At 50.4% G+C, this 23964-nt stretch overlaps 1 protein-coding gene across 3 annotated transcripts in view; it reads right to left on the minus strand.

Annotated features, from left to right (window-relative positions):
* Positions 1-22822, minus strand: part of Mlxip (MLX interacting protein) — a 39578-nt gene extending 16756 nt beyond the window's left edge. For 2 of the 3 annotated variants that reach the window (XM_090319976.1, XM_090319975.1), the window contains exons 1-3: positions 22334-22820; positions 1214-1320; positions 542-627 (exon numbers count right to left, since the gene is read on the minus strand). In XM_090319976.1, coding sequence (XP_090176102.1) covers positions 542-627; positions 1214-1320; positions 22334-22746 — 606 coding nt within the window. In that variant the 5' untranslated portion in view covers positions 22747-22820. Of the gene's footprint in view, positions 1-541; positions 628-1213; positions 1321-22333 lie in introns of all 3 variants that reach the window. The other variant, XM_090319977.1, reaches the window with a different exon arrangement.
* Positions 22823-23964: the final 1142 nt, after the last annotated feature.

The following is a 23964-nucleotide window of genomic DNA, read 5'->3' on the forward strand; positions in this document are numbered from 1 at the left end:
TGTGGCCTAGTGGTGGAGTGCTTGCCTAGCATGCATGAAGACCCGGTTCAATTTCTCGGAACCACACATGTAGAAGAAAGCCAGAAATGGTGCTGAGGCTCAAGTGGTAGAGCTCTAGCCTTGAGAAAGTCCAAGGACAGCGCTCAGGCCCTGAGCTCAAGCCAGGACTGGCCAAAAAAAAAAAAAAATAATAATAATAAAATAACCAGAGCAAGTAAGACTGAAGATGTCATGAGGAAAGTGCCTGCCTAGCAGCCTCAAGGCCCTGAGTTCAAACCCCAGCATCACCAAATAAGTAGGATATATGCATGCATACACACAGAAAAGCAAATCAACAGATAAAAATGTTCTCTTTCTTCAACTTCTCCTCTCTAGGCCTTACTGCGTAGTAAGGAGTGAGCCGTCTGGAATCCGAGGTGAGTCCCTGCTGCCTCAGCCTGCTGAGGAGGCTCTGTGTGATAAGGGTGGGGACGGAAGTCACCTGTCCCTCCGCAAAGTTAAACCAACGTTTCCCAGCATGCCTTGACCACCTCCCAAGTACCTCAGGCCGGCGGTGCTCGTCCACGTCGACGGAGCTGTCTAGTGGGGTGACAAAGTGGCACACAGGATTCTTGCGCTTCTCCAGATCTGGACAGAGACACATGAGCAGTCACTGCACCAAGTCCCTGGACGAACCCTGCTTGTCCACCCACCTTCTTCCCCTCATGGAAGGCCTTCGGGAGTGATTTTCCTTCTGCTTCCCCTGGAAAGCTGGAGGTTTCCGAGCAATACAGTTGCTCAGGTGAAAGGCAGGCTCTGACAAGGACGTGTGAGCAAAGAAGGGAGTCTGCGCTGAAGAAGAGGGCAGCCTCGGCCACGTGCACAGGCAGCTCAGCTCCACAGCCTGGGTGCTCCGCTGGGGCAGGGGCACGCATCCCCCCTGATCTGCACCTGACGCTTCTCCCCTGACAAGAGCCTCCTCTGCACCCGCTGCCCGAGGGGCCTCCGTCGCTCTAAACTCTGGTCTTCCCTTCCAGCTGTGCCCTGATGACTGTGCACACCCTGGGGCACGGCTTGCTAGTTTTTCTCCACTCCACGTACTACGTGAGACGTCTGCGGGAAAGGCACTGTGCCAGGAGCAGGTTCTGCACCCTCTGGGCTCAGCGCCGACCCCACAGCTGCAGAGGCCCTGCGGCCCCCGCCTCCCCCACTCCGGGGTTGGCCTTGCACTTACACTGCATGTACCACGCCCGCCAGATGGCGTTGTTGAGTCGGATCTTGTCTCTCCACTGGAGCTTCAGGCCCTTGAAATTCTTCCACTTTGGAGACACCAACTTCCCACTGAAGGCAAACCACAAGGAGGAAACTTAATTGTTTCTTAGAAAATGAAATGAAATTAAAAAGTATGGCTAGAGGGCCGGGAGTTTGGCCTAGTGGTACAGTGTTTGCCTAGCATGCACAAAGACCCAGGTTCGATTCCTCAGTACCACAGACATAGAAAACAGCTGGAAGTGGTGCTGTGGCTCAAGTGGTAGAGCTCTAGCCTTGAGAAAAGCCCAAGGATAGTGCTCAGGCACTGAGTTCCAGCCTCATAACTGGCAAAAAAAAAAAAAAAGTATGGCTAGAGCTGGGTGCTGGTGGCTCCTACCTGTAATCCTAGTTACTCAGGAGGCTGAGATCTGAGGGCTGGTTCAAAACCAGTTGGGAAAGAAAACTCCATAAGACTCTTATCTCCAATTAACCACCAGAAAATGGGAAATGAAGCTGTGACTCAAAGTGGTGGAGTGAGTACTAGCCTTGAGCAAAAGAGCTCAGGACAGTGCCCAACTCCTGAGTTCAAGCCCCCTGCCTGGGGGAAAAACAAAAACAACAAACAAAAAATGTCCCTGTGTTTATTTCCTTAAAGCAACATCCCAAGCCGTGCAGTCACCAACACCCCTAGATCACACTGAAGCAAGGGACAAAGGCCGTGGCTGTGCTGAGCAGGGCCGGGCTCTGGCCAAGCACCGGCCACTTAGTGGTGGCTGTGGAGGACCTCGCATAGGGCCCTGCCTGCGCCGCTCTAGGGTTCCTGGGACAGAGCTGTTGGAAAGCTGGGCCCTGGTGATTCATGCCTGTAGTCCTAGCTACTCAGGAGGAGAAGATCTGAGGACACGGGGACATTTATCTCCAATTAACCACAGAAAAAGCCAGAAGAGTGCTAGGCCTTGAGCAAAAGAAGTCTAGGGACAGCACCAAAGTCCAGAGTTCAAGTCCCAGAACCTGCCAAAAGAGAAGCCAGCCTCACCTCTGCTGTGGACTTAAGAAAAGCCATAAGAACGTCTTGTCTCGGTCAGAACAGACAGTACCTTCAACGGTGATGGGAACAGACAAAGAGACATCACTTAATGGCTAGAAACTGAGGTGGACGGGGCTGGCATGGGCTCCTTTGCTCTTCCTCACTGCCCACTGAAACGTTCCCCTGTCCTTGATGCTTGTGTCACACACATTCAAACCTTGGCAGGCTTTCAGAACATCCCAATACCAGTTGCTCCAGAGACACAAAGCAGGGTATGGAAAAGCCTGTCGGGGGGGGGGGGGTGTCAACATCCCAAGAAGCATCACAGATAGTTCTGTCAGAAGTGACAGAAGGGTGTGGCCTAGGGGTGGACAGCTTACCTGCACACTCAGGACTCTGGTTCCATCCCTAGCACTGAAGGGGGGACAGGGGGGAGATCTGGAAGAGATCCAGAACTTCATTCACTCCTTTTTTGTTGGCTGTGGGCCTGAACTCGGGGCCTGGGAGCTGTTCCTGAGCTTTTCACTCAAGACTAGTAGCTCTAGCTCTTTGAGCCACAATGCCACTTCCAGTTTTCTGATGGTTCACTGGAGACACGAGTCTTACAGACTTTCCTGCCTGGTTTGGCTTTGAACCGTGATCCTCAGATCTCAGCCTTGTGAGTAGGTAGGATTCAGACATAAGCCACCAGGTCCTGGCTGGACATTTTTCTTTCTTTCTTTTTTTTTTTGGTTGTGCTGGGGATTGAACCTGAGACATCACACGTGCTAATTAAGCATGTACTTTATCACTGAATTATACTCTTAGCCTTGTGCTTATTTCTAACAGGGAAAGATCTATAGACACACACAAAAGTAGGGAGGAAGGCAGAGGAGAAAAGACAGCAGGTCTCAGGAGGGATGGAAGAATCAGGCGGGGGCAAGGGGGGGTGGTCCCATCACTGTTAAGGGTGTGGTAGAAAGAAGTTTTCACTGTTTGCCACTTTAAATTTAATATAGGAATTTATTATTTTTCTTTTGCCGGTCCTGGGCTTGAGCTCAGGGCCTGAGCACTGTCCTTGGACTTTCTCAAGGGTAGAGCTCTACCACTTGAGCCTCAGCACCACTTCCGGCTTTTTTCTATGTATGTGGTACCGAGGAATCGAACCCGGGTCTTTGTGCATGCTAGGCAAGCACTCTACCACTAGGCCAAACTCCTGGCCCCAGGAATTTATTATTTTTCAAAATAAATAAGGAAAAACTCCAAGTACAGTCCAAGACTTTACAGGTCTTCTAGTTAATGGGGAAAGGTAATTAGCTACACAAACAGATACAAACTTGTGAGTGAGTCAAACCTGTGTGCAGCCCCAGCGAGGAAGCCTCCAGGGAGGAAGCCTCCAGGGAGGGAGCAGAGGGCCACTGCTCAGGGTCTACTCTTCTTAGGACATCAATTCTTTTTCTGTTTCTTTGAGCTTGTCCTAGATCCGGGCCTGGCCCTCAAGCTGCTACAGCCCAAACTAACAGGCTGCAGGGGGACAGGGGCAGCCCCCACAGGGCAGGAGTAGGAGTCACCCTGGCACTTTCCGGCCACCTGCTGAGTCGAGGAGCCGGCAGCTGAAGAGGCCTGAAAGCCTCTCTCCTGTGCAAAGCCTGGAGTTGTTGTTATTCTTACCTCCACAGGAAGTGCTGCGAAGAAGCAGATGCTAAGGACTGCAGCAGCAGGGCAAGAGACCCTAAGTTCTCGTTCCAGGCCTCACCTATCACAGGTGAGCAAGGCAAGAGGAGAAGAGCACGGCAAGTGACACTGTGGCTCAACGTGGTAGAGTGCTACCCTTGAGCAAAAGAGTTCAGGGACAATGCCAGGCCCCGAGTTCAAACACTATGGCTGACGATCCCCCCACCCCCCAAAAAAAATAAAATGGAGAAGGGCGTGCTGTTGAGTCCACATGTGTCCAAGAATTTTTTTTTGGGGGGGGGGTTGTGGGGCTTAAACTCAGGGCTTGGGTGCTGTCCCTGAGGTTTGTTTTTTGTTTTGGTTTTGGTTTTTTGCTGAGACTAGAGGATCTCATCAAAGCCAGCCTGGGAAGAAAAATCCAAAAGACTCCATCCAGAAAATAATGAGTAAAAAGGCATGTCTGGAGGTGTGTTCCAGAGATACAGCATCAGCTGTGAGCAAAAAAAAACAAGTGAGCTGGGTGCTGGCAGCTCGTGTCTCTAATCCTAGCTACTCAGGAGATCGAGGATTGTAGTTCAAAGCCAGGTGAGAAAGTCTGTGAGACTCTTACCTCCAATTAACCACCTGAAAACTAGAGCGGTGCTGTAGCTCAAAGTGCCAGAACACTAGCCCTGAGCAACAGAGCTCAGGGACAACGCCCAGGCCCTAAGCTCAAGCATCAGAACTAGCAAAAAATAAAGTAAGAAAATCTTAGAAAATGAAGCCAGCAAAACAAAAGCAGATCTGCAGGCAAGCTGTACACATTTTATGGTGCTCAATACAGCCCCACCCAGCTGATAAGGCCTGGGACACAGGAGAGCTTTCCCCTGCCAGGACTGTGAAGGTCCCACCTCTCCCCAGAAAGAGAAAACTTGCCCTCATACCTTCTCTTGGATGTAGGGGCAGGCTCAAATATTCACCAAGGTGAGTTTACATTAAAAATGAAATCACAGGGAAGAAATCTATAGACAGACAGCTCCTGGCCAGTGCATATGCCAAAATGAAGGCTCTGGAAACTACCTGCCAGAAATGTCACAGAAATAGGTCATACTGGCAAATGTTCCAGAGTCCCTACAAAGCCAGGCAAGGAACAAGTGTGCCATGATCACTGTCGCTAGTCATTTTGGAGGCACTGCCAATGCCATAACCTACTTAAAAGCCAGGGAAACCTGAAGCTGGTAGATGTGTCTCCAAGGATAAGACAACACTCTGCAGCTGGCCAAGACCTAGAAATAGGTTTCCAATGGCTTTTCTCTTTTTAGATGAGTGAGAATTCAGTTCTCCCATTCTACATTTCTTTCCAGTCCCACGAGACGGAAGTGTACCTTTACAGAGAGACTCTAACAAACACAAATGAGAGGGACCCAAACTGGGGTGGGGGGGGATAGAGGGGGGGGCAGGAAGGGAGGGTGGGTGTGACATCAGAGCCACTAAGCAAAAGGAAAGATGGATCTGTCACTCCACACCACACCACAGCCTCTCAGGAAAGCAATGCAACAAAACAGACAGACAACACCTTGTATGCACATTTCTCACTCCAAAATTCTAAAATAAAATTTGTTCTCCATTCTCCACAGATGACTTCCTGAAAGTACCCTCCTGAAAATCAGCTTTCCATTCTCCTCTTCATTCTCTCTTTTTTTTTTTTTTTTGCCAGTCCTGGGGCTTGAACTCAGGGCCTGAGCACTGTCCTTGGGTTTTCTCAAGGCTAGAGCTCTGCCACTTGAGCAACCACTTCCTGCTTTTTTCTATGTATGTGGTACCAAGGAAACAAACTTGGGTCTTCGTGCATGCTAGGCAAGCACTCTACCACTAGGCCAAACTCCCCTCATTCTTCTCTTTTTATCAGATTTAAAACAGTGAAAGATAAACAAGTTTCACTTTATTGTCATATTTTAACTTTGGTACATTGGTACCTTTTTTTTTTTTTCTTTTTTTGCTAGTTCTGGGGCATGAACTCAGGACCTGGGCACTGTCCTTGGGCTTTCTCAAGGCAAATGCTCTACCACTTGTGCCAGCCACAGTACCACTTGCAGCTTTTTCTGTGTATGTGGTACTGAGGAATGGAATCTAGGGCAATACTCTACCACTAGGCCACATTCCCAGCCCATTAGTCCTTTTTTTTTTCTTTTTTTTTTTTCGCCAGTCCCGAGCCTTGAGCTCAGGGCCTGAGCACTGTCCTTGGACTTTCTCAAGGCTAGAGCTCTACCACTTGAGCCACAGCACCATTTCTGGCTTTTTTTCCCCTATGTACGTGGTACCAAGGAATCAAACCCCGATCTTCATGCAAGCTAGGCAAGCACTCTACCACTAGACCAAACTCCTGGACCCCATTGGTACTTTTCATCTTTTTTTTTTTTTGGTTGGTCATAGGGCTTAAACTCTGGGCTTGGGCACTGTCCCTGAGCTCTTCAACTCAAGGTTACCGCCCTATCCCTTGAGCCACAGTGCCACTTCTGGTTTTCTAATGGTTAACTGGAGATAAGAGTCTCATGTTCTTTAGTGCCCAGGCTGGCTTTGAACCATAATCCTCAGATTTCAGTCTCCTGATTAGCTAGGATTATAGGTAGGAGGCACCACACCTGGCTTGCTGTCTTTCTGTCTGTCTCTCTCTTTCTGTCTCTTTCTTATTTTTCATTTATTTTTTGTGTCAGTCCTGGGGCTTGGACTCAGGGCCTGGGCAGTGTCATTGAATTTTTGTACTCAAGCCTAGCTTGCTACTACTTTAGCCACAGCTGGGTTTTGGTGGAATGGAGATAAGAGACTCACAGACTTTCCTACCCAGGCTGGCTTTGAATCACAATCCTCAGATCTCAGCTGCCTAACTGGCTAGGATTTTAGGCATGAGCTACCAACACTGGTACTTTTCATCTTAACAGTTAATGCATATGCATGAAAAGTGTTTTGTTTTTTTTTTTAATAGCTCATCTTTAGTTACTGGGTGCTATAAAAATTAAGGTCTGGGGGACAGGCGTCTGGCCTAGTGGTCGAGTGCTTGTCTGTCATGCCACGAAGACCCAGGTTTGATTCCTCGGTACACATACATAGAAAAAAATCCTGAACTGATGCTGTGGCTCAAATGGTAGAGCTCTAGCCTTGAGAAAACCCAAGGATAATGGTCAGACCCTGAGCTCAAGCCCAGGACTGCCCCCCCCCCAAAAAAAAATTAAGGTCAAGGTAGGCACCAGTGGCTTCTGGTAGCTCATACTCAGGGGCTAAGACCTGAGGATTGAAAGGCTGTGGTATTTCCCTTGAGTATATAAGCTCAGAAACAGCACTCAGGCTTTGAATTCAAGTCCCAGGACCGGTACAAAAATAATAATATGATCAAGGTAATTAAGGACCAGCCTCAAGGCCTCCTGGCAAAACAGAAAAAAAGACAGGGCAAGAAAGAAAGGGAGAAAAGGAAGCAGAGGGGAAAAAAAAAAAAGTAAAAGGAGAATGCCTAGCGTGGAGATAATTTAACAGAAACAGAGTGCAGAAAAGAAGCCAGCAAGGAGAATGGACGTATATTTTCTCGGCGTCTGCAGAAGCGTATGCAGGGAGATGAGCAAGCCAAAGGGCGCGTTCTGCTGGCGTTCCTGCCAACGCAGGGACCTGGACATTCTGGCAGGAAGAAGGCAAGTTGGGAGAGAGGTCCTTGTGAACAAATGCAAAAGCCATTTAACAGGTTTCTTGACCGCGTGAGCCGATGACTCATGACTCGTGGAGCTGAAGGGCCTGCTGAATTCCCTGGACAAGAGGAAGGAGGCAGTGCTGGCTCTTCCAGGGTGAGATCCCAGGCTCTGGATCTGACCTACCCCTGGGCTGTGCTGACTCAGGGGAGAGAGGCACACTCGGAATTATTGTCACCTGTGACCATGGAGAGACAGGAAGAAAGTCATCGTGCTAAGCTGGGCGTGGTGGCTCACGCCTGTAATCCTAGCTACTCAGGAGGCTGAGATCTGAGGATTATAGGTTGAAGCTAGCCAAGGCAGGCAAGTCCATGAGACTCAGCTCTACTTAACCACAAAAAAACAAAAAACGCCGAGGAAGTGGCAGTGTTCCTCATTTATAGTAGAGTGCTACCTCTAAGCAAAAATGCTCAGGGACAGTAAGTGCTCAGGCCCTGGGTTCAGGCCCCAGAACTAAACAAAAACAAAAACAAAAAACCAAATGTCAAACTGAAGGAGATGGCAAAGAAGTTATGTCTGTAAGAACAAGACTACTTGTCAAGAAGTGCCTGCCACGCTACCTAAACTGAGGACCAAGCTTAGCCTCACCGAGGGGGTGACAGGCCTTCCACCAGAAATGCTAACCCAAGTCTAATTAGGCCTTTTAGTCCAGGTGCCATTTATAGGGAATGTGGAGTTCAAGTGCCACACCACTCCAGCTGGACAGCTAGCTATAAATCCACACGCACAGATCTGGAAGTTCCTAAAAAGAGGCTCAACCTGGGTACTACAAACACCTCCCTCAGTGAGCCACCTGCCCCGGGGGAATGCCCCAGTCCTCCAGCAGCTGGGAATTCTAGGACGGCTGGATCCCCCTTGAGATAATGTCCTGACTGGAGTCAGCATCAGAAACCAAGCTCACAGGCTCCACTCCTCACCTTAGGGAGCTCCGCCAGAGGAATTCCTGCTTGAAACACTGCGCGCAAGGAAGACAAGAACAGGCAGCAGGCCAGCAAAGCTGGGTGGGAGGGCGGGCAGTGGTGATAGTGAGACAGCCAGACCAAAGCAGGTGGCCCATGCATGGGCAGGCCAGTGCCAAGTGAGGCCAAGGCCACCGGCGAGCAGCAGGATTCCTGGAAACTAGATGCTGCGGGGAGTTACCAAGAGGCAGCCCAGCCAGGGTCCAGGAGAGACCCGGGAGGCCCACGGGAGGAGGTGCTGCCTGCACTGGACACAGCGGCCGTGAGCCAGGCAGGCACAGGGAAGGAAGGTGCTCGTCCGTGGTCCTCCACTGCCTCGACACACAGCTGCAGAACGGAGGAAAAGAAGCCAGTTTCTGGGCACCAGAACAATTCAAACCAGACCAACTGGCACTTTATGCAAAACAATGGTGGCTTTGTCAGGAGATTGCAACAGCCCGTCTTCCCCTTCTCATTCTTACCCCCATCCTGTGACTGAAACATCATGCTGAAGACATGGAATCATGCACATACACCAGCATCAGCTCACCCATGTGACCAAGGAGAGGGCCAGCCAGTTCACCACACATCACCCAGGGCCAGCATATGTCGTGGGATCTCCTATCCCAGGACCCCTGAATGAAACGTATACATGTTTCATTTCCATGATCCCAGCCAATTGAGAACAAAGGATGAAATATCAAGGTTTTCTAGTAAGTTCCAGAAACAGAGGAGAAAAATTGGGGTGACTTCTACATCTCTACGGGACCCTGGAGCTGCTTCCCTAGAGTCTGCAGTTCAAGAAACAGAACTAGAGGCAGGGGAAAGTACAACCCGGTATTTGAACTTCACGTTACACACCCTGCCCTGCTCACTTTCTCCCAACTGTACCAACTGGGACAGTCACCCCCCAGCTCCACAACACACCCCCTGGAGCGCGAAACTAGCACAAAAAAAACCCCAAAGATAAGTAAACAAACTTATCAATGGGAAAAGCAGCTGGCTACACACAGGCCAGGCCTGCTCTGTTCTAATCAACAGGTCACCAGTAGCTGTTCCGAGAAAGAAGGACCTGGAAGAATCTGTACAAGCTGAACACTGCTGGCTCACACCTGTAATCCTAGCTACTCATGTGGCTGAAATCCGAGGATCATGGTTCAAAGGCATCCCGGGCACCAAAGTCCTTGAGACTCTTATCCAATTAACCACCAGAAAGCAGGAAGCGGTGGTAGGGCTCAAAGTGGAAGAGTGCTAGCCTTGAGCTAAAGAGCTTAGGGACAGTAGCCAGTCCCAGAGTCCAAGCCCTACAACAACCACCACTACCAACAAAAAAGAATCAGGTCAGGAGTGCTTGTCCAGCATGCAGAAAGACCTGGGTTCCATTCCTCTGTACCACATACATAGAAAAAGCTGGAAGTGGTGCTGTGAGCTCTAGCCTTGAGAAAACCCAAGGACAGTGCTCAGGCCCTGAGTTCAAACCCCAGGACGGGCCAAAAAAAAAAGTCAGTACACAGCCCAGATAAACTTCCCTTGCTCTTAGTGACCGGACACAGACAGCACCAAGGACAAGCCAGAATGCAGCTGGTAGACAGCTGGTGTCTTTGCTCTTGTGAGTAGGCTTCTAGATGAATACTGCAAAATGAGGAAAAAACTTAAGATTCCAAGGCAGGGGGCTGCAGATACAGCTCAGTGACAGCTTTTGCTTAGCATGGATGAGAACAGGGAGTCTGGAAGCCCTTGATAAGGAACAGGCATGGAGTAGGTAGACAGACACCTGAACCCACATCTCCACATAATCCAAATCCTGGGGTCTTTGATCACAAGCCGCTCTGCTCACAGCACAGGTGATGGGTCAGAACATGCCTCAGGTAAGGAAGTCCACGAGAAAGGCTGCATGGCAGAGATCGGGCAGTGTCTCAGGACTCCACTCGTGTTTCAGCCTGGAGTCGGCTCGTCCTTCCTCAGCATGGCACTGTCACGAGTGACCTTATCACTGACTGCCCACCACTCCTCCCTCTGTCACTTCATCCTTCACAAAGCTCTTGCTTTGCCTGTTTCTAGAACTACAAAGGCCAAGGGACAGTACTGACAACCCAAGTCACTGTCATTGCTGCCTTAGCCAGCAAGGCAGGACAGGGTCACGAAGGCGCTGGCTGACAGCTGCCGACCATCCGCTCTGCCCACATTCCTTAGCCAGCTATAGGGACAGATGTGAAAATACAGCAAGGCTTCCACTAAGCAGCCAAGGGCAGAGAACAAGACCACTGTGTACCAGCCAAGCACCATTCCCACACCTGCATCTTCTCCATTATTGTGGCCAAGTGTAAGAAGGTGGGGCCACCGAATACATCAAGAAATAAATCAAGACCTGCAACGTTCTCAGGCTAAGAAATCTTGTCAGGGTAGGGAAGGTTGCTTAGTGGTAGAGTGCTTATCTAGCATGAAGCCCTGGGTTTAATTCCTCATTACCATATAAATAGAAAAGGCTGGAAGTGGCTCTGTGGGTCAAGTGGTAGAGTGCTAGCTTTGCGCAAAAGAAGCTCAGGGACAGTGCCCAGGCTCTGTTCGGGCCCCAGGATGGGCAAAAAAAGAAAGAAAAGAAAAGAGAAGGGAAGAAGGAAGGAAAGAAGGAAAAGAAATCTTGTCAGGCAGAGGAGCATTTCAGAGAAAGGAATCAACCGGCACTTGGGTAACAAGCATGGACAGAAATACCTTGAGAGTTTACAAATAATAATGAAAATGCATCCACACACCATGAAGTATCACCCAGTCACTAAAACCATAGCAGATGAATATTTTAAGACTTGCAAAAATGTTCACAATATCTTAACAGGAAAAGAAATATATCCTCACTATGCCAAAAAAAATTAAAAACACGGCTGGGAAAGATAAACACTAGGGAAATGAACAGATTACTTCTGGGTGTTGCAACTTTTGTTTTTTCTTTTGGCTTTATATACATTTCCTAATTTGGGGGTTGGGATGTAGCTAAGTGGCAAAGCACTTGCCTAACAAGTGAAATGTCCTGGGCTGGATCAGCGGGACTAAAAATAGAATAGATGTGATGCTGGTCGTCTTCATGCCTGGATTCTAGCGGCTCAGGAGGCTGAGATCTGAGGACTGTGCTCAAAGCCAGTCTGGGCAGAAAGCTGCTGAGACTCCTTATCTCCAACTAACTGCAAAAAACGTGGAAAGTGAAGCCGTGGCTCAAGAGGCAGAGTGCTAGCCTTGATCAAAATAAGCTCTTCAGGACTGGCACACACACACACATGCACACACACATTTCCTAATTTTTCTATTCCAAAACAGAACTGCAGTTCCAAGGAAAAGTTCAATTATTTTCAAGTTAAATAAAAAGTATGGACATAAAGGAAAATGATGAGTAAAATCTAAGGGAGGCTGAGCTCCACAGTAAGGCTCTCAACTCAGAAAAAGGCCCCACTCTCCACCTAAGTGGCCTTTTAGAGTTAGTGCCTCTGGTAAATAAAATTCTACTGATGGTGGTGCAGAAGTACCATAAAACGAAAAGGAGAAAAAGAGCAAAAAGGAAAGAACGAGAAGTGGAAAGCTTGAGGAACTCCCATGAGGAGGCTGCCAGCACGTGTGTGGGTGTACAGGGCACTAAATAGAGCCGCTCGTCACACTTCCACGCCATCCTACACACACACACACACACACACACACACACACACACACACACACACACACACTCGTGCAAGGGGGAAAAAGCATGCAGGTTAGAAACTTTAAACAGGAGGTCTACTCAGTAAAACTGAAAAGTTAGAATGTTGATTCAGCTATCAAGTCAACTGAGTGCGTTTTGCCTCTCCCCCCCCCCACCCCAGAACTACCCTCTGAGAACATCCCTACTGCCAAGTATGAGGAAGTGGAGAGGTAACCATTTCAGAAGGAACATAAAGCTATGATTAACCTAGAGGCCAAGAACTTCACCAAATGGAGAGCGAACACACCACTGACACCCCAGAACTGCCTGCAATCATGGCTCTGTACTCCACAACTCAGAGGCCTGCTGCCTCTGTCTATCTCTGGAGTTTGGAATTACATGATTACAGTCTTGTGACTTCAAACAGAGAAGGAACAAAAAGGTGAGTACCTAAAAGAACTGTCCTTGAATGGGTGAAAATGCCCAAGAAGCACTGTCCTCACAACCTGACTTCTGAAACTGTAAGCCCTTTGTACAACTCCTGAAAATAAACATGAAAAAGCTGTCCTTGTGCCAAAGCTGATCTGCAGCAACAGCATACCACCTTTATCACTGAGGCCAGGACTCACTCTCGATTAAGACTAATAAATTCACCTCCCTAGAACATTTCATACCTGAACTCTGACCTTAATTATAAGCAGAGGGCCTAGGAGTATGGCTTAGTGGCAGAGTGCTTGTCTTGATGCCTGAGGCCCAGAGTTCAACTTGGTACCATATAATAACAAAATAAAGAAAGCTAGCCAGGCACTGGTGGCTCACACCTGTAATCCTAGCTACTCAGGAGGCTGAGATCTGAGGATTGCAGTTCAAAGCTAGCCTGGGCATGGAAGTATATGAGACTTCTCTCCAAATAACCACCAGAAAACTGAAAGCGGCACTGTGGTTCAAGTGGTAGAGCATCAGACTTGAGCTTTTCAGCTCAGGGACGATGTCCAGGCCCAGAGTTCAAGCCCTACAAACAACAAAAATTTGTACATGTATGTATATGTGTATACATATATCCATACATACAATTAATTTTAAAAATTATAAGCTGAATCAAAATTATGTTTGCTTATTGTTGATCATGGGGCCTGAACTCAAGGACTGGACTTCATAAAGGCTAGCTCTCTACCACTTTGAGCCACAGGTCCCCTTATGGTTTTCTGGTATTTAACTGGAATGAGTCTCCCAGACTTTTCTGCCAATGCTGGCTTTGAGCTGGCGTTGAGCTCTCAGCCTCCTAAGTACCTAGGATTCCAGGCATGAGCCACCAGTGCCTGGCTTGACCTAAAATTTAAAACTAAGGCCATAAATAGGCATTGTAGTTCATACCTATAATGCCAGCTACTCTGGAGGTAGAGATCAAGAGGATCACAGTTCGAGACCAGTCAGGGCAAAAAGTTATCAAGATTCCCATCTCCATTAATATGCGGGCCACTGTGATGCATGCTGTAATACTAGCTACACAGGTTTTAAATAGGAGATTCATAATGTGAGGCAAGGCATAGGCAAAAACTGAGACCCTATCTAAAAAATAAAGCAAAAAAAGGGCTAGGGACGTGATTTAACTGGTAGAGAGCCTGCCTAGCAAGGGCAGGGTCATGAATTCAAACCCCAAAACTGCAAAAAAAAAAAAAAAAAAAAAAGGAAAAGAAAAAAGAGGAGGTGGGGAGTTTGGCCTAGTGGTACAGTACTCGCCTAGCATGCACAAAGACCCAGGTTTGATTCCTTGGTGCCACATACATAGAAAAAGCCAGAAGTGGTGTTGTGGCTCAAGTGGTAAAGCTCTAGCCTTGAGAAAGTCCAAGGACAGTGCTCAGGCCCTGAGTTCAAGCCCTGGGACTAGGGGGAAAAAAAAGCGAGGCACTGCTGGCTTACACATGTAAATCTAGCTACAAAGAAGGCTGAGATCTAAGGACTGAGGTTTCTTGTTGTTTTTGTCCATCCTGGGGCTTGAACTTTAAGCCTAGGTGCTGTCCCTGAGCTCTTCAGATCAAGGCTACCCCCCTATTCCTTGAGCCATAGCACCACTTCCAGTTTTCTAGTGGTTAATTGAAGATGAGTCTCTTAGACTTTAGTGCCCAGGCTGGCTTTGAATTGTGAAGATCTCAGCATCCTGAATAGCTAGGATTGCTGGCATGAGCCACTGCGCCCGCCCTGCATAGACTGAGGTTTTTTTTGTGTGTGTGTGTGTGTGTGTGTGTGTGTGTGTGTGTGTGTGTGTGAGTCATGGGGCTTAAACTCAGCCTGGGTGCTGTCCCAGAGCTCTTCAGCTCAAGGCTACCATCCCACCCTTGAGCCAAGCCCCAATTCCCGTTTTCTAGGGGTTAATTGGAGGTAAGAGTCTCAAGTACTTTTGTGCCCAGGCTGGCTTTGAACCTTGGTCCTCAGATCTCAGCCTCCTGAGTAGCTAGGATTACAGGTGTGAGCCACCACACCCGGCTTGGACTGAGGTTTTTTTTTTTTTTTTTTAAAGCCAACCAATGATGAAAGTCTATGAGATTCACCTCTAACCATCAAAAAAACAGAAACATCACTGTGGCTCAAAGTAGTAGAGTTCTAGCTTTAAGCAAAAGAGCTCTGGGACAGTGCCTAGACCCTGAGTTCAAGATCCCCACAACCAACAAAACATAAAGTTCACATAAAAAAATCCAGATTTCTTGGCTGGACGCTGGTGGCTCATGCCTGTAACCATAGCTACTCAGGAGGCTGAGATCTGAGTATCACGGTTCAAAGCCCAAAGCCAGCCTGGGTACAAAAGTCCGTGAGAGTCTTATCTCCAATTAACCACCAGAAAACTGGAAGTGGTGCTGTGGTTCAAGTGGCTGAGTGCTAGCCTTCAGCTGAAGAGCTCAGGGACAGCACCCAGGCTCAGAGTTCAAGTCCCACAGCCAATCAGAAAAAAAAAGAAAAGAAAAAAAATCCAGATTTCTTGGGTCAAGGAACTCCAGCCCAGCGGTAGAATGTGTGTGTGTGGCATGTATGAGGCCCCAAATTCAAACCCCAGCAGAGTCCTCTGCAAAAACTGAACCTCAAAGAGCTAGAACACAAGACTAAACGGATCTGTATGCCCCTAGAAGCTCGTGGAGAGAGCTGTGTCCCCCCTTCCCAGCCTCTTTAGACTCCACATTCCTTCGCTCACGACCCCATCCTCCATCTTCAACATGTAGCCTTTTCCTGCTGTACCCTCCTGGTCTCTTCATGGTCTCCTCTACATAAGGAGGCTGAGGATGACACTGCCCCCCCCTCCCAGATAATCCAGATAATCTGTTATTAAGCCTGCTCATCCGGAAACTTAATTCCATATGTATCTGTAATCCCATAAAGCCATGTAACAGAACACAAAGGCAGTCACAGGTTCCTTGTGCTGGATCTTCTTTGAGGGGCTGTTAACTTGTTTCCAGGACGACTGCACAATGCAAATGCCACCCAATAAGGGCTTATCCTAGCTGGGAACCAGTGGCTCACACCTGTAATCCTAGTAACCAGGAGGCTGAGATCTGAGGATCAAGATCTGATGCCAGCCCAGCCAGAAAAATGCACAAGACTCTCATCTTCAATAAACTACTCAGAAAAAGCAGGAAAAGTGGCACTGTAGCTCAAGTGGTAGAATAATAGTCGAGCACAAAAAGGCTCAGGCCCTGAGTTCAAGTTCCAGGACTGGCAATAAGGAAAAAAGGCATATCCTGTTGTTCCACTCCACAGTAACATCTCTACAGAAGCTGTCTTTGTGGAGTTAAAAAGACAAGTTTAGCCAGGTGGGTACAGTGGCTCACACCTGTAATCCTAGCTACTCAGGAGGCTAAGATCTGAGGATCCAGGTTCAAAGCCAGCCCGGGCACAAAAGGACCTGAGACTCTTACCTCCAATTAACCCCTAGAAAATGGGAGTGGGGCTTGGCTCAAGGGTAGGGCAGTAGCCTTGAGCTGAAGAGTTCAGGGACAGCACCCAGGCCAAGTTCAAGCCCCATGACCCACAAAAAAAGAAAGAAAGCAAGAAGACAGGTTTACAGAAACATGGGCTTGCAGGTCCCAAAGCAAACCCCTCCCGTGACATTTCTGCACCACACAGTGTATGAGGGGACTTCAGCCTCCACATGGAGGTCAAAGGGGAAGCCGATGGCCGCACAGGCTGGACCCCGTGGAGAGAGGCATGGCCACAGAGGCACCGGCATTCCTTCACGTGGGGAAGGCCCACATGGCAAGGCTGTGGGAGGGTGAGGACTTCTTCATCCGTGGGGAAGAGCAGCGCAGGGAAGGCTGGGAAGCAGCCCCGATCCCGTCCCTTCCGCAGCATGGGGCTGGCATCTTCACCTCCTCTCTCCCAGCACGTGAAGGAAGGACCTCTTCAGCTCAGACTCTTCCTCAGACGAGCTGCCTAACCTCTCGGCAACAGAGCAAGTCACTTCTAAGATCAAGAGTGTCCAGCACCTCCCCTCGCAGGCCACTGTGGGCACGGCTCAAGACTGCGGAGACACTGTGAGACCTAATGGGATTCAGTTAGGGCGAATCCTCTCCTGATCTCTCATTTAGACTCTCTTCCCAGTTCTAGCAACTCTTCCTTGTCCTGCCACGGACTGGCTCTTAACCAGCCAGCAAGGGTTTCCTGCAGAAGAGAACCACGACTTTGACAGCCGGCATAAAGAAGTGGGGAAGAGTGCTGAACGTTAACATGCACAGGCTCAGCCGAAAGCCCTGCCATCAGCGCTGGCTCCCACCACAGCCCTTCCCAGCCGTCCTGGAGCTGTGGTGCTGGTCCTTCCCTGCATCGTGAGCTCCTCAACAGACTGACTGCTCGTGGCTCTGGCAGCAGCTCCCACGTGGGAGCATAGCCTTTAACAGCAGATCACACTTTTAAAGACCAAGACAACTGGAGAAGAAAAACTGGCTTATCACTGGCATAAAAGAGTAAAACTAATTTAGTCATGCATGTGAATGGCTTCCATGACCATGCCTAGAGCTAAAATGTCCTAAACTCTGGCGGACACAGTACCCTAGCTTCAGTCCTAAGTGAGGGGCACCCTCTCACCCAGGGCACTCACGTGAGGGTTACCTCCCCCACGTAGCACCGTAATACAAGGCAGGAAGAACAGGAGTTCGGGGCCAGCCTGGCTACATTTTCCAGAAGACCGCTCATCAGGACACACCGGATGGGGCAGGCCGTGGTGGCTCCCGCCTGTCATCCTAGCTGCTCAGGACGCTGAGTTCTGAGAATCAAGGTTCAAAGCCAGCTCAGGCACAAAAGGACCTGAGACTCTTATCTCCAATTAACATATAGAAAACAGAAGTGGGGCTGTGGTTCAAGGGTAGGGTGACAGCCTTGAGCTGAAGAGCTCAGGGACAGCGCCCAGGCCGAGTTCAAGCCCCATGACCCACAAAAAAAAAAAAGACCATCTCCTCCCCTCTAAAACATTTACACCAAGGTTCTCTGACAAGGAGTTCATAAAAAGAGAAGTAAAAGTGAAACTAACCACAGAAAGCAGCACACTAGTCTGTTCACAGCCTGCGTGGGGGTCTCACACGTGAGACAGTCCTTGAACTGTTCTAAACTGCGTGGCTCCACTGTGGGGTCGCAGGAGCCCAGTCAAACCAAGAATGGTCCTCTTTAGTGTCAAGGCAGGTGTCGGAAGGCCATGCTGAAGACCCCAGTTGGATGTACTTCAATTTATAGATGAGAAACTTAGGCTCTGATGACTATCAGAGTTTGTGTGTTCTTGCTTTGTTCCGTTTTACTTTGCTTTGGTTTTTTGTTGATGTATGGTCTCTCTATGTAGCTCAGATTCCCCCTTGAGATTCTCCTACCTCAGTCTCCCCTCTGCTGTGATTACAAGCGTACACCACAGTGCCCTGCTGTGTGTGTACACACACACATTCACCCCTACTAAAACTTGAACGCACACTCTCTCTGGGGGTTTGTGTTCATAGCTGTCACACTATCACTTGAGTGACAACTTCAGTCCAGCTTTTTGGCTGGTTAATTGGAAATGGGAGTCTCTGGGACTATTCTGCTAGGGCTGGCCTCAAATCACAATCCTGGGAGCTCAGCCTCTTGGGTAGCCAGGATTATAGGTGTGAATCACTGCTCACATATCAGTTGAATGAAGATGTTTAAGTCCACGCTGCCACATTCAGCCTGGTAGATCTCTTGCCTATTATTTACCAGATATTGATGCTTTCAATAAATCCCCCTCCCTTGAGATCGCTATGTGGATGGACTCACAAGCTTTACATCCGTTAATCCTCATTTCCACCATGCAGGCAAATTTTTAATGCCAAGGAGCAGGCAGCTAAGAAAGGCAAGGCTCAGACTGCCAGCTCTGGCCACCAACCTACTAACATCATTGATCATCAGGTGTCCTAAATTCTGGGCAGAGGTTTTAGGGCCCACTCAAGCCTACAAGAAGTGACGACGCTGTGGTTCAACTGGAAGAGCACTAGTCTTGAGCAAAAGCAGCTCAGGGACATCACCTGGACCCAGAATTCAAGCCTCAGGAGCAGCAAAGAACAAAATTTCATTTCAATTTTTCTAACACACCAATAGTCTTCACTGGACACTATTTTGAAAATGAACTACACAACTTGTGGGTGGGACAGGAGGAGAAAACTAGGAGACAGCGAGGGAAGAGGTGACATTTCCTAAAAAGAAAGGTACTCTTTTTGTTGCTGTTGCTTGTGAGACTTGAACTCTGGGTCTGGGCACTGTCCCTGAGCAATTCAGCTCAAGGCTAGCACTCTACCAGAATGAACCACAGCACCACTTCCATTTTTTTGGTGGTTAATTGGAGATGAAAGTTTCATGGACTCTCTCGCCCCAGTTGGCTTTGAATTGCGATCCTCAGATCTCAGCCTCCTGAATACCGAGGATTACAGGCATGAGCTAGTGGCACCTGGCTAGCAGTGACATTTTCTCAAAAGAAATGTACTCTTTACCTGACTTAGGTAACTGTAACTCCTCTGTACATCACCTTTATAATTATAACTAAATTTTTAAGACTACAGCAGCCACCGAGATACTTAGCATTACAGAATGGAAAGGATATGGGTTTTTTAACTGAGTCTCAAGGAAACTGGAATCCCATCTCACTATCACATACATGGCAGGCCACTGAGCACACTCACACAGACCCAGTCTCTCAACACTCTGTGGCTCCACCAAAGTCAATCCCGGTCAGACTGGTCAGGAGTCCAGGCCTTCAACATCTGGGAACAGACTGTGCTCAAGATCCCTAGACCACTTGTCAGGACTGGTTAAAAAAAAAAAAAAAGATAACCACCACTTCCCCTGCACTTGGTTCCTCTCCAAAGGACTGTTAACCTCATCTGAAAACAGCAGCTGGGTAGCAGCAGTTAACAGGAAGCCAAAACAAAACCAAAACAAACAAACAAACAAAAAAAACAGAGTGTGCCTAGGAGGAGAGGCCAGGGACAGACAGACAGGATCTAGGCCAGAAACCGTTGTCACACAGAAAAGAGCTACTGGTCCTCCTCTCAACTCAAGCAGATGAAACCTGGATATGCAGCGCTGAAAGTTCTGAACAGAACAACTCAGAAGCTGTCTCTTGTCCTCCCAGCCCTCTCTGAAAGCCAGGTGTTGGTGACAGGAGAGTTGAGATTAGATACCAACTTTTCACCAGCTCAAGAAACTCAGGGAAAGCTCCTGGTGGCTGACACCTGTAATCCTAGTCACTCAAGAAGCTGAGATCTGAAGATTGAGATTCAAAGTTGGCGTAAGCAGGAAATTTCCTGAGACTCCTGTCTCCAATTAACCGCTTGATAACTGGACGTGGTAAAGTGGCTCTCCGTGGTAGAGTGCTGGCCTCAAGCAAGAGACAGAGAGTGAGATAGCAAAACAGAGAGAGAGAGAGAGAGAGAGAGAGAGAGAGAGAGAGAGAGAGAGAGAGAGAGAGAGAGAGCGCGCGCGCGCACTCAGAGGACAGTGCTCAGTCAGACCCAGAGTTCAAACCCCAAGAACAACAACATACAAAAAAAGAAAAAGAAAAGAAAGAAAGAGGAGGAAAAAGAAACTCAAGGAAGGCCTCTTACAGAGACAAAGAGCATTTTTCTGAGACATTTCTAGCAGATCTCACTTGGGGACCTGCAATTTTTCTGGTGCTATTTAATAAGCCTTAAGGTTATCCAAACCAAGGGTGAGACTGGCTTATTCTTCTTTTTGAAGAACTTACTTAGATGGAGACAATTCTAGCCTACACATCCTATGATTTAAGCACCATTCTCTTTCCCTGATGTGTACAGTTTATATTAAAATAAAAAAAGGAGAGTAAGTTTTCTTAATACATTCCTGTCTTTCACCTCTGGTTTTGTTTGAAAAGGCTCTCTCAAAGCACAGCTTCTGCAGCATTCTAGCTGGGTTTAATTCCATTGGCACTGCTCAAGATTTGAGACTGGAGGGTGCAGAGGGCAACAACCTCAGTGTCATTTGTTCTAAGAACATCTTTGTAGGCTCAGCGCCAGCTCAAACTGGCAAGACCTGAGAATCAGAGCAGACTGGCCCACATACCACGTAAGGGTGAGAGGAGGAAGAGCTGTGGCACATAAGTCATTGGAAATCCTTCACAAAAGAAAACAAGGGGGTCCGGAGCGTGGCCTAGCGGTAGAGTGCCTGCGTAGCATGCACGAAGACCCAGGTTCGATTTCTTGGTACCACATACATGGAAAAACAAGGGTGAGAGGTGCATTTCAGGAACAGACTATAAGGCAAGTCATCATGTATTCCAGAGTGGAAAAAAAGCCATCAAGAGTCAACTACCTAGTATTTTAACTATAGACAAACGCATAATAAAACCCAGGGCCCTGAACACAGTAGGCACATAGACAAATTTTCTACCACTGAGCTACCATGTTTTAACTTGGATTTACATAGGGCTTTGGGGGAGAGGGGGAGGAAGTTTGCTTGACCCCCATGAGTTTGAAACCAGCCTGGGTAACATAGCAAGATCCTGTCTGAAAAGAGGTGGGGAGGAGGGAGGAAGGGAGGGACCGAGGAAGGGGGTCCTGGGTAATCTTCCTATTCTTCACACTGTTTCTGTGCTCTCCTAGCAAACTTTTCCTGTGCTGTCTGCAGAGCAGAGCAGAGGCAGGCAGCCAGGGCCAGTGCAGTTACTAATGCAAAAAGGTCCAACTCAGCAGGGAGCCCATCCCCAGCTCCAGCTAGGCTGGGCTGCTCAGGCCACTGCAGTGACGCCGGTGCTCTGTGGTTGAGGAAAGAAAAGTCACCTGAATCAAATTTCTAATACACACACATGGAGGGGGGTGGGGGGGAAGGGAGGCGATTAACCCTTGAGGGCCAGATACTTCAGTGACTTAGAATAAAGGAATCTTTGCCCTGGGCAAGTCCACAAGACAGGAGGGTATCTAGGATGTCAAACCCAGACACTTACATCTGCCTCATATTAGGTTTCCGGGCTGGCCAGAAAACCCTCCCACTTGCCAGGAGTACAGACTGCACCTCCAAAGGCTGTGACCCCAGACAGACACCTTCCTAGCAGCACCTAGGACCTAGAATTTTTTAAAAGCCCATTCTCTCCCTGTGGAGACCATTTAGGCAAAGCAGTTAGCAGGCACTCGGGCAAGCTCTTCACCTCTCTCAGGCCAGCCCCACAATCCTGCCTCCATTCCACTCCCCCATGATACTGTCAGTCCCTCCCAGGCCCCAACATGTCACTCCATGATTGAAATCGCGGAGCCGGCGCCCTCAGACACGCACTCGGGACGGGTGGTCCTCGCCGCCCAGGGCAATCGCCAGCCACACACCAAGCCGTTGGGGGCGAGGGGGCCGAGCGAGCTGGGTCCTACACCCCCTTTTCTGGTCGTCGCCGACGCCTGGCCCCCGGACACTGAAGGGGAGGGCCTGGAGGGAGGGAACGCGAAGCCGGAAGAACCCAAGCACCGCTGACCAGAGAAGAAAGAGGCCCAGACGGCGGCAGCTCTGGCACCGTCTGGGGGACCCCACACCCGCAAATCCGTCCGCAGGAGACGCCCCGGGCGGGCGCGGAGCCGGGGCTGCGGCGGCGGCGGCTGGCCGCGCCCGGCCGGCGGCGGGGCCCTACCTGTAGGCCAGGGTCATGCACTCGAAGAGCTTGGTGAGCGAGGCGTCGATGGACAGGTGGCAGGAGCTGGTCTTGCCGAAGCTGTAGGTCTGGCACGTCTGCTTGTTGACCGTGTCGAAATCGTAGCCCTTCTTGGGCGGGTGCTCCCGGTGCGGCGACGACACCATGAAGTGGCCGCTGTGGATGATCTGCTGGCGGCGCGGGGGCTCCTCGCGGCCCGGCCCGGCCCGGGGCAGCACCGGCGCGGCGCTCGCGTGGGCCCGGGCCGAGGGGGCCGCGCCGGAGGCCGGCGGCGGGGACGGCTCGTCGGTGTCCGAGTCGTCGTCGTCCTCGGGCACCCGCGGCTTGAGTAACACCGAGCGGACGCGGCTCCGGGGCCGGCGCGGGGAGCACATGAAGACGTCGGCGGCCATGAGGAGAGCCCGGCCGGGGCATCCCCCGGGGCCCAGCGCGACGCGGGCGGGCGGGCGGAGCGGAGCGGAGCCGGCGCGGCCCGGCCCTCGCGCGGACTGTCCGCGAGCGCGCGGCGGGGCGGAGCCGGAGCGGAGGGCGCCGCCCGCCGTGACGTCACCCGGGCGTCTCGGCCAATCGCACGCCCGCGCCGGCCTCTTAAAGTCGCAGGGGACCCTTCCTTAAGAAGGCGGACAAAAAAAAAGGAAAAAAACGAGGCCACGCCTCCGTCCCGCCCTTCGCTCCCTCTCCCCTTCCCTCCCCTAGGCGAGGGCGGGGCGAGACCCAGGCCCCGCCTCTTTCCCGTGCTTGGCCAGGGGGAGGAATCGGAGCTGCTGGCCCCGCCCCCTGCCCCGCGTGGCTCCGCCCCGCCCTGGGGGAGCGGCCGCGGGGCTGGGCCGCGGGGCTGGGCGGCGGGGCTGGGCCGGGGGAGGAGAGGCTGGGTGAGGCGGGAGAGGGAGGTGGGGTGACGACGGGGGCGGGCGGGGGCGGGGCGGGGCGGCCCCCCCAGCACCCCCTCCAGCCGGCTCTCTCCATCCGGGCCGGAACTGGCGGCTCGGAGCTCCTTCCTGATCTTGGCCCCGCCGTGGGGTTTGCACTCCGGGCCTGGCCCGTCCCGGAGCCCCCGCTCCACCCCTGGCTGCCTTGGCCGTTTGCCGGGGGACCAGGGGCGCAGGATTTCCAGCCCGGGCCGACTCCCAGCCCGACCCCAGCTCCCCACCTCGTCGTCCCCATTTTAGTGATGCAAAGGCCGGATGGTTGAAACCCTGAAAACGAGCCCAGGAGCCCGTCCCGGGCGGGCAGGGGAGGCACTTTCCTGGCTCTGCTGGAGGGGGCCAGAGAGAAAAGGAAGGACACAAGGAAATGGTTTTTAAATCAGTCAATCAACCAGTCGGGGGAACTGGAGCCTGGAAGCAGCTAAGGAAGTGGTGAAGCTGCCCTTCATTTAAATGCTGAACTACAAGGCCTGGGAGGCCCAAATGGGGCTACTCAGAAGTGACCTGCTTTGAAAGAGGTGGAGACCTGGCAGCTCTATACCCGGTAAAAAAGGGCACGGTGAGGGGCCCGGCTTTGGCCCAGTGGTGGAGTGCTTGCCTAGCATGCACGAAGGCCCAGCTTCAATTCCTCAGAACCACATACATAGAAAAAGCCAGAAGTGGTGCTGAGGCTCAGGTGGTAGA

Source organism: Megascapheus bottae, chromosome 28, assembly GCF_031878675.1.
Source record: "Megascapheus bottae isolate mThoBot1 chromosome 28, mThoBot2.hap1, whole genome shotgun sequence".
Taxonomy (NCBI): domain Eukaryota; kingdom Metazoa; phylum Chordata; class Mammalia; order Rodentia; family Geomyidae; genus Megascapheus; species Megascapheus bottae.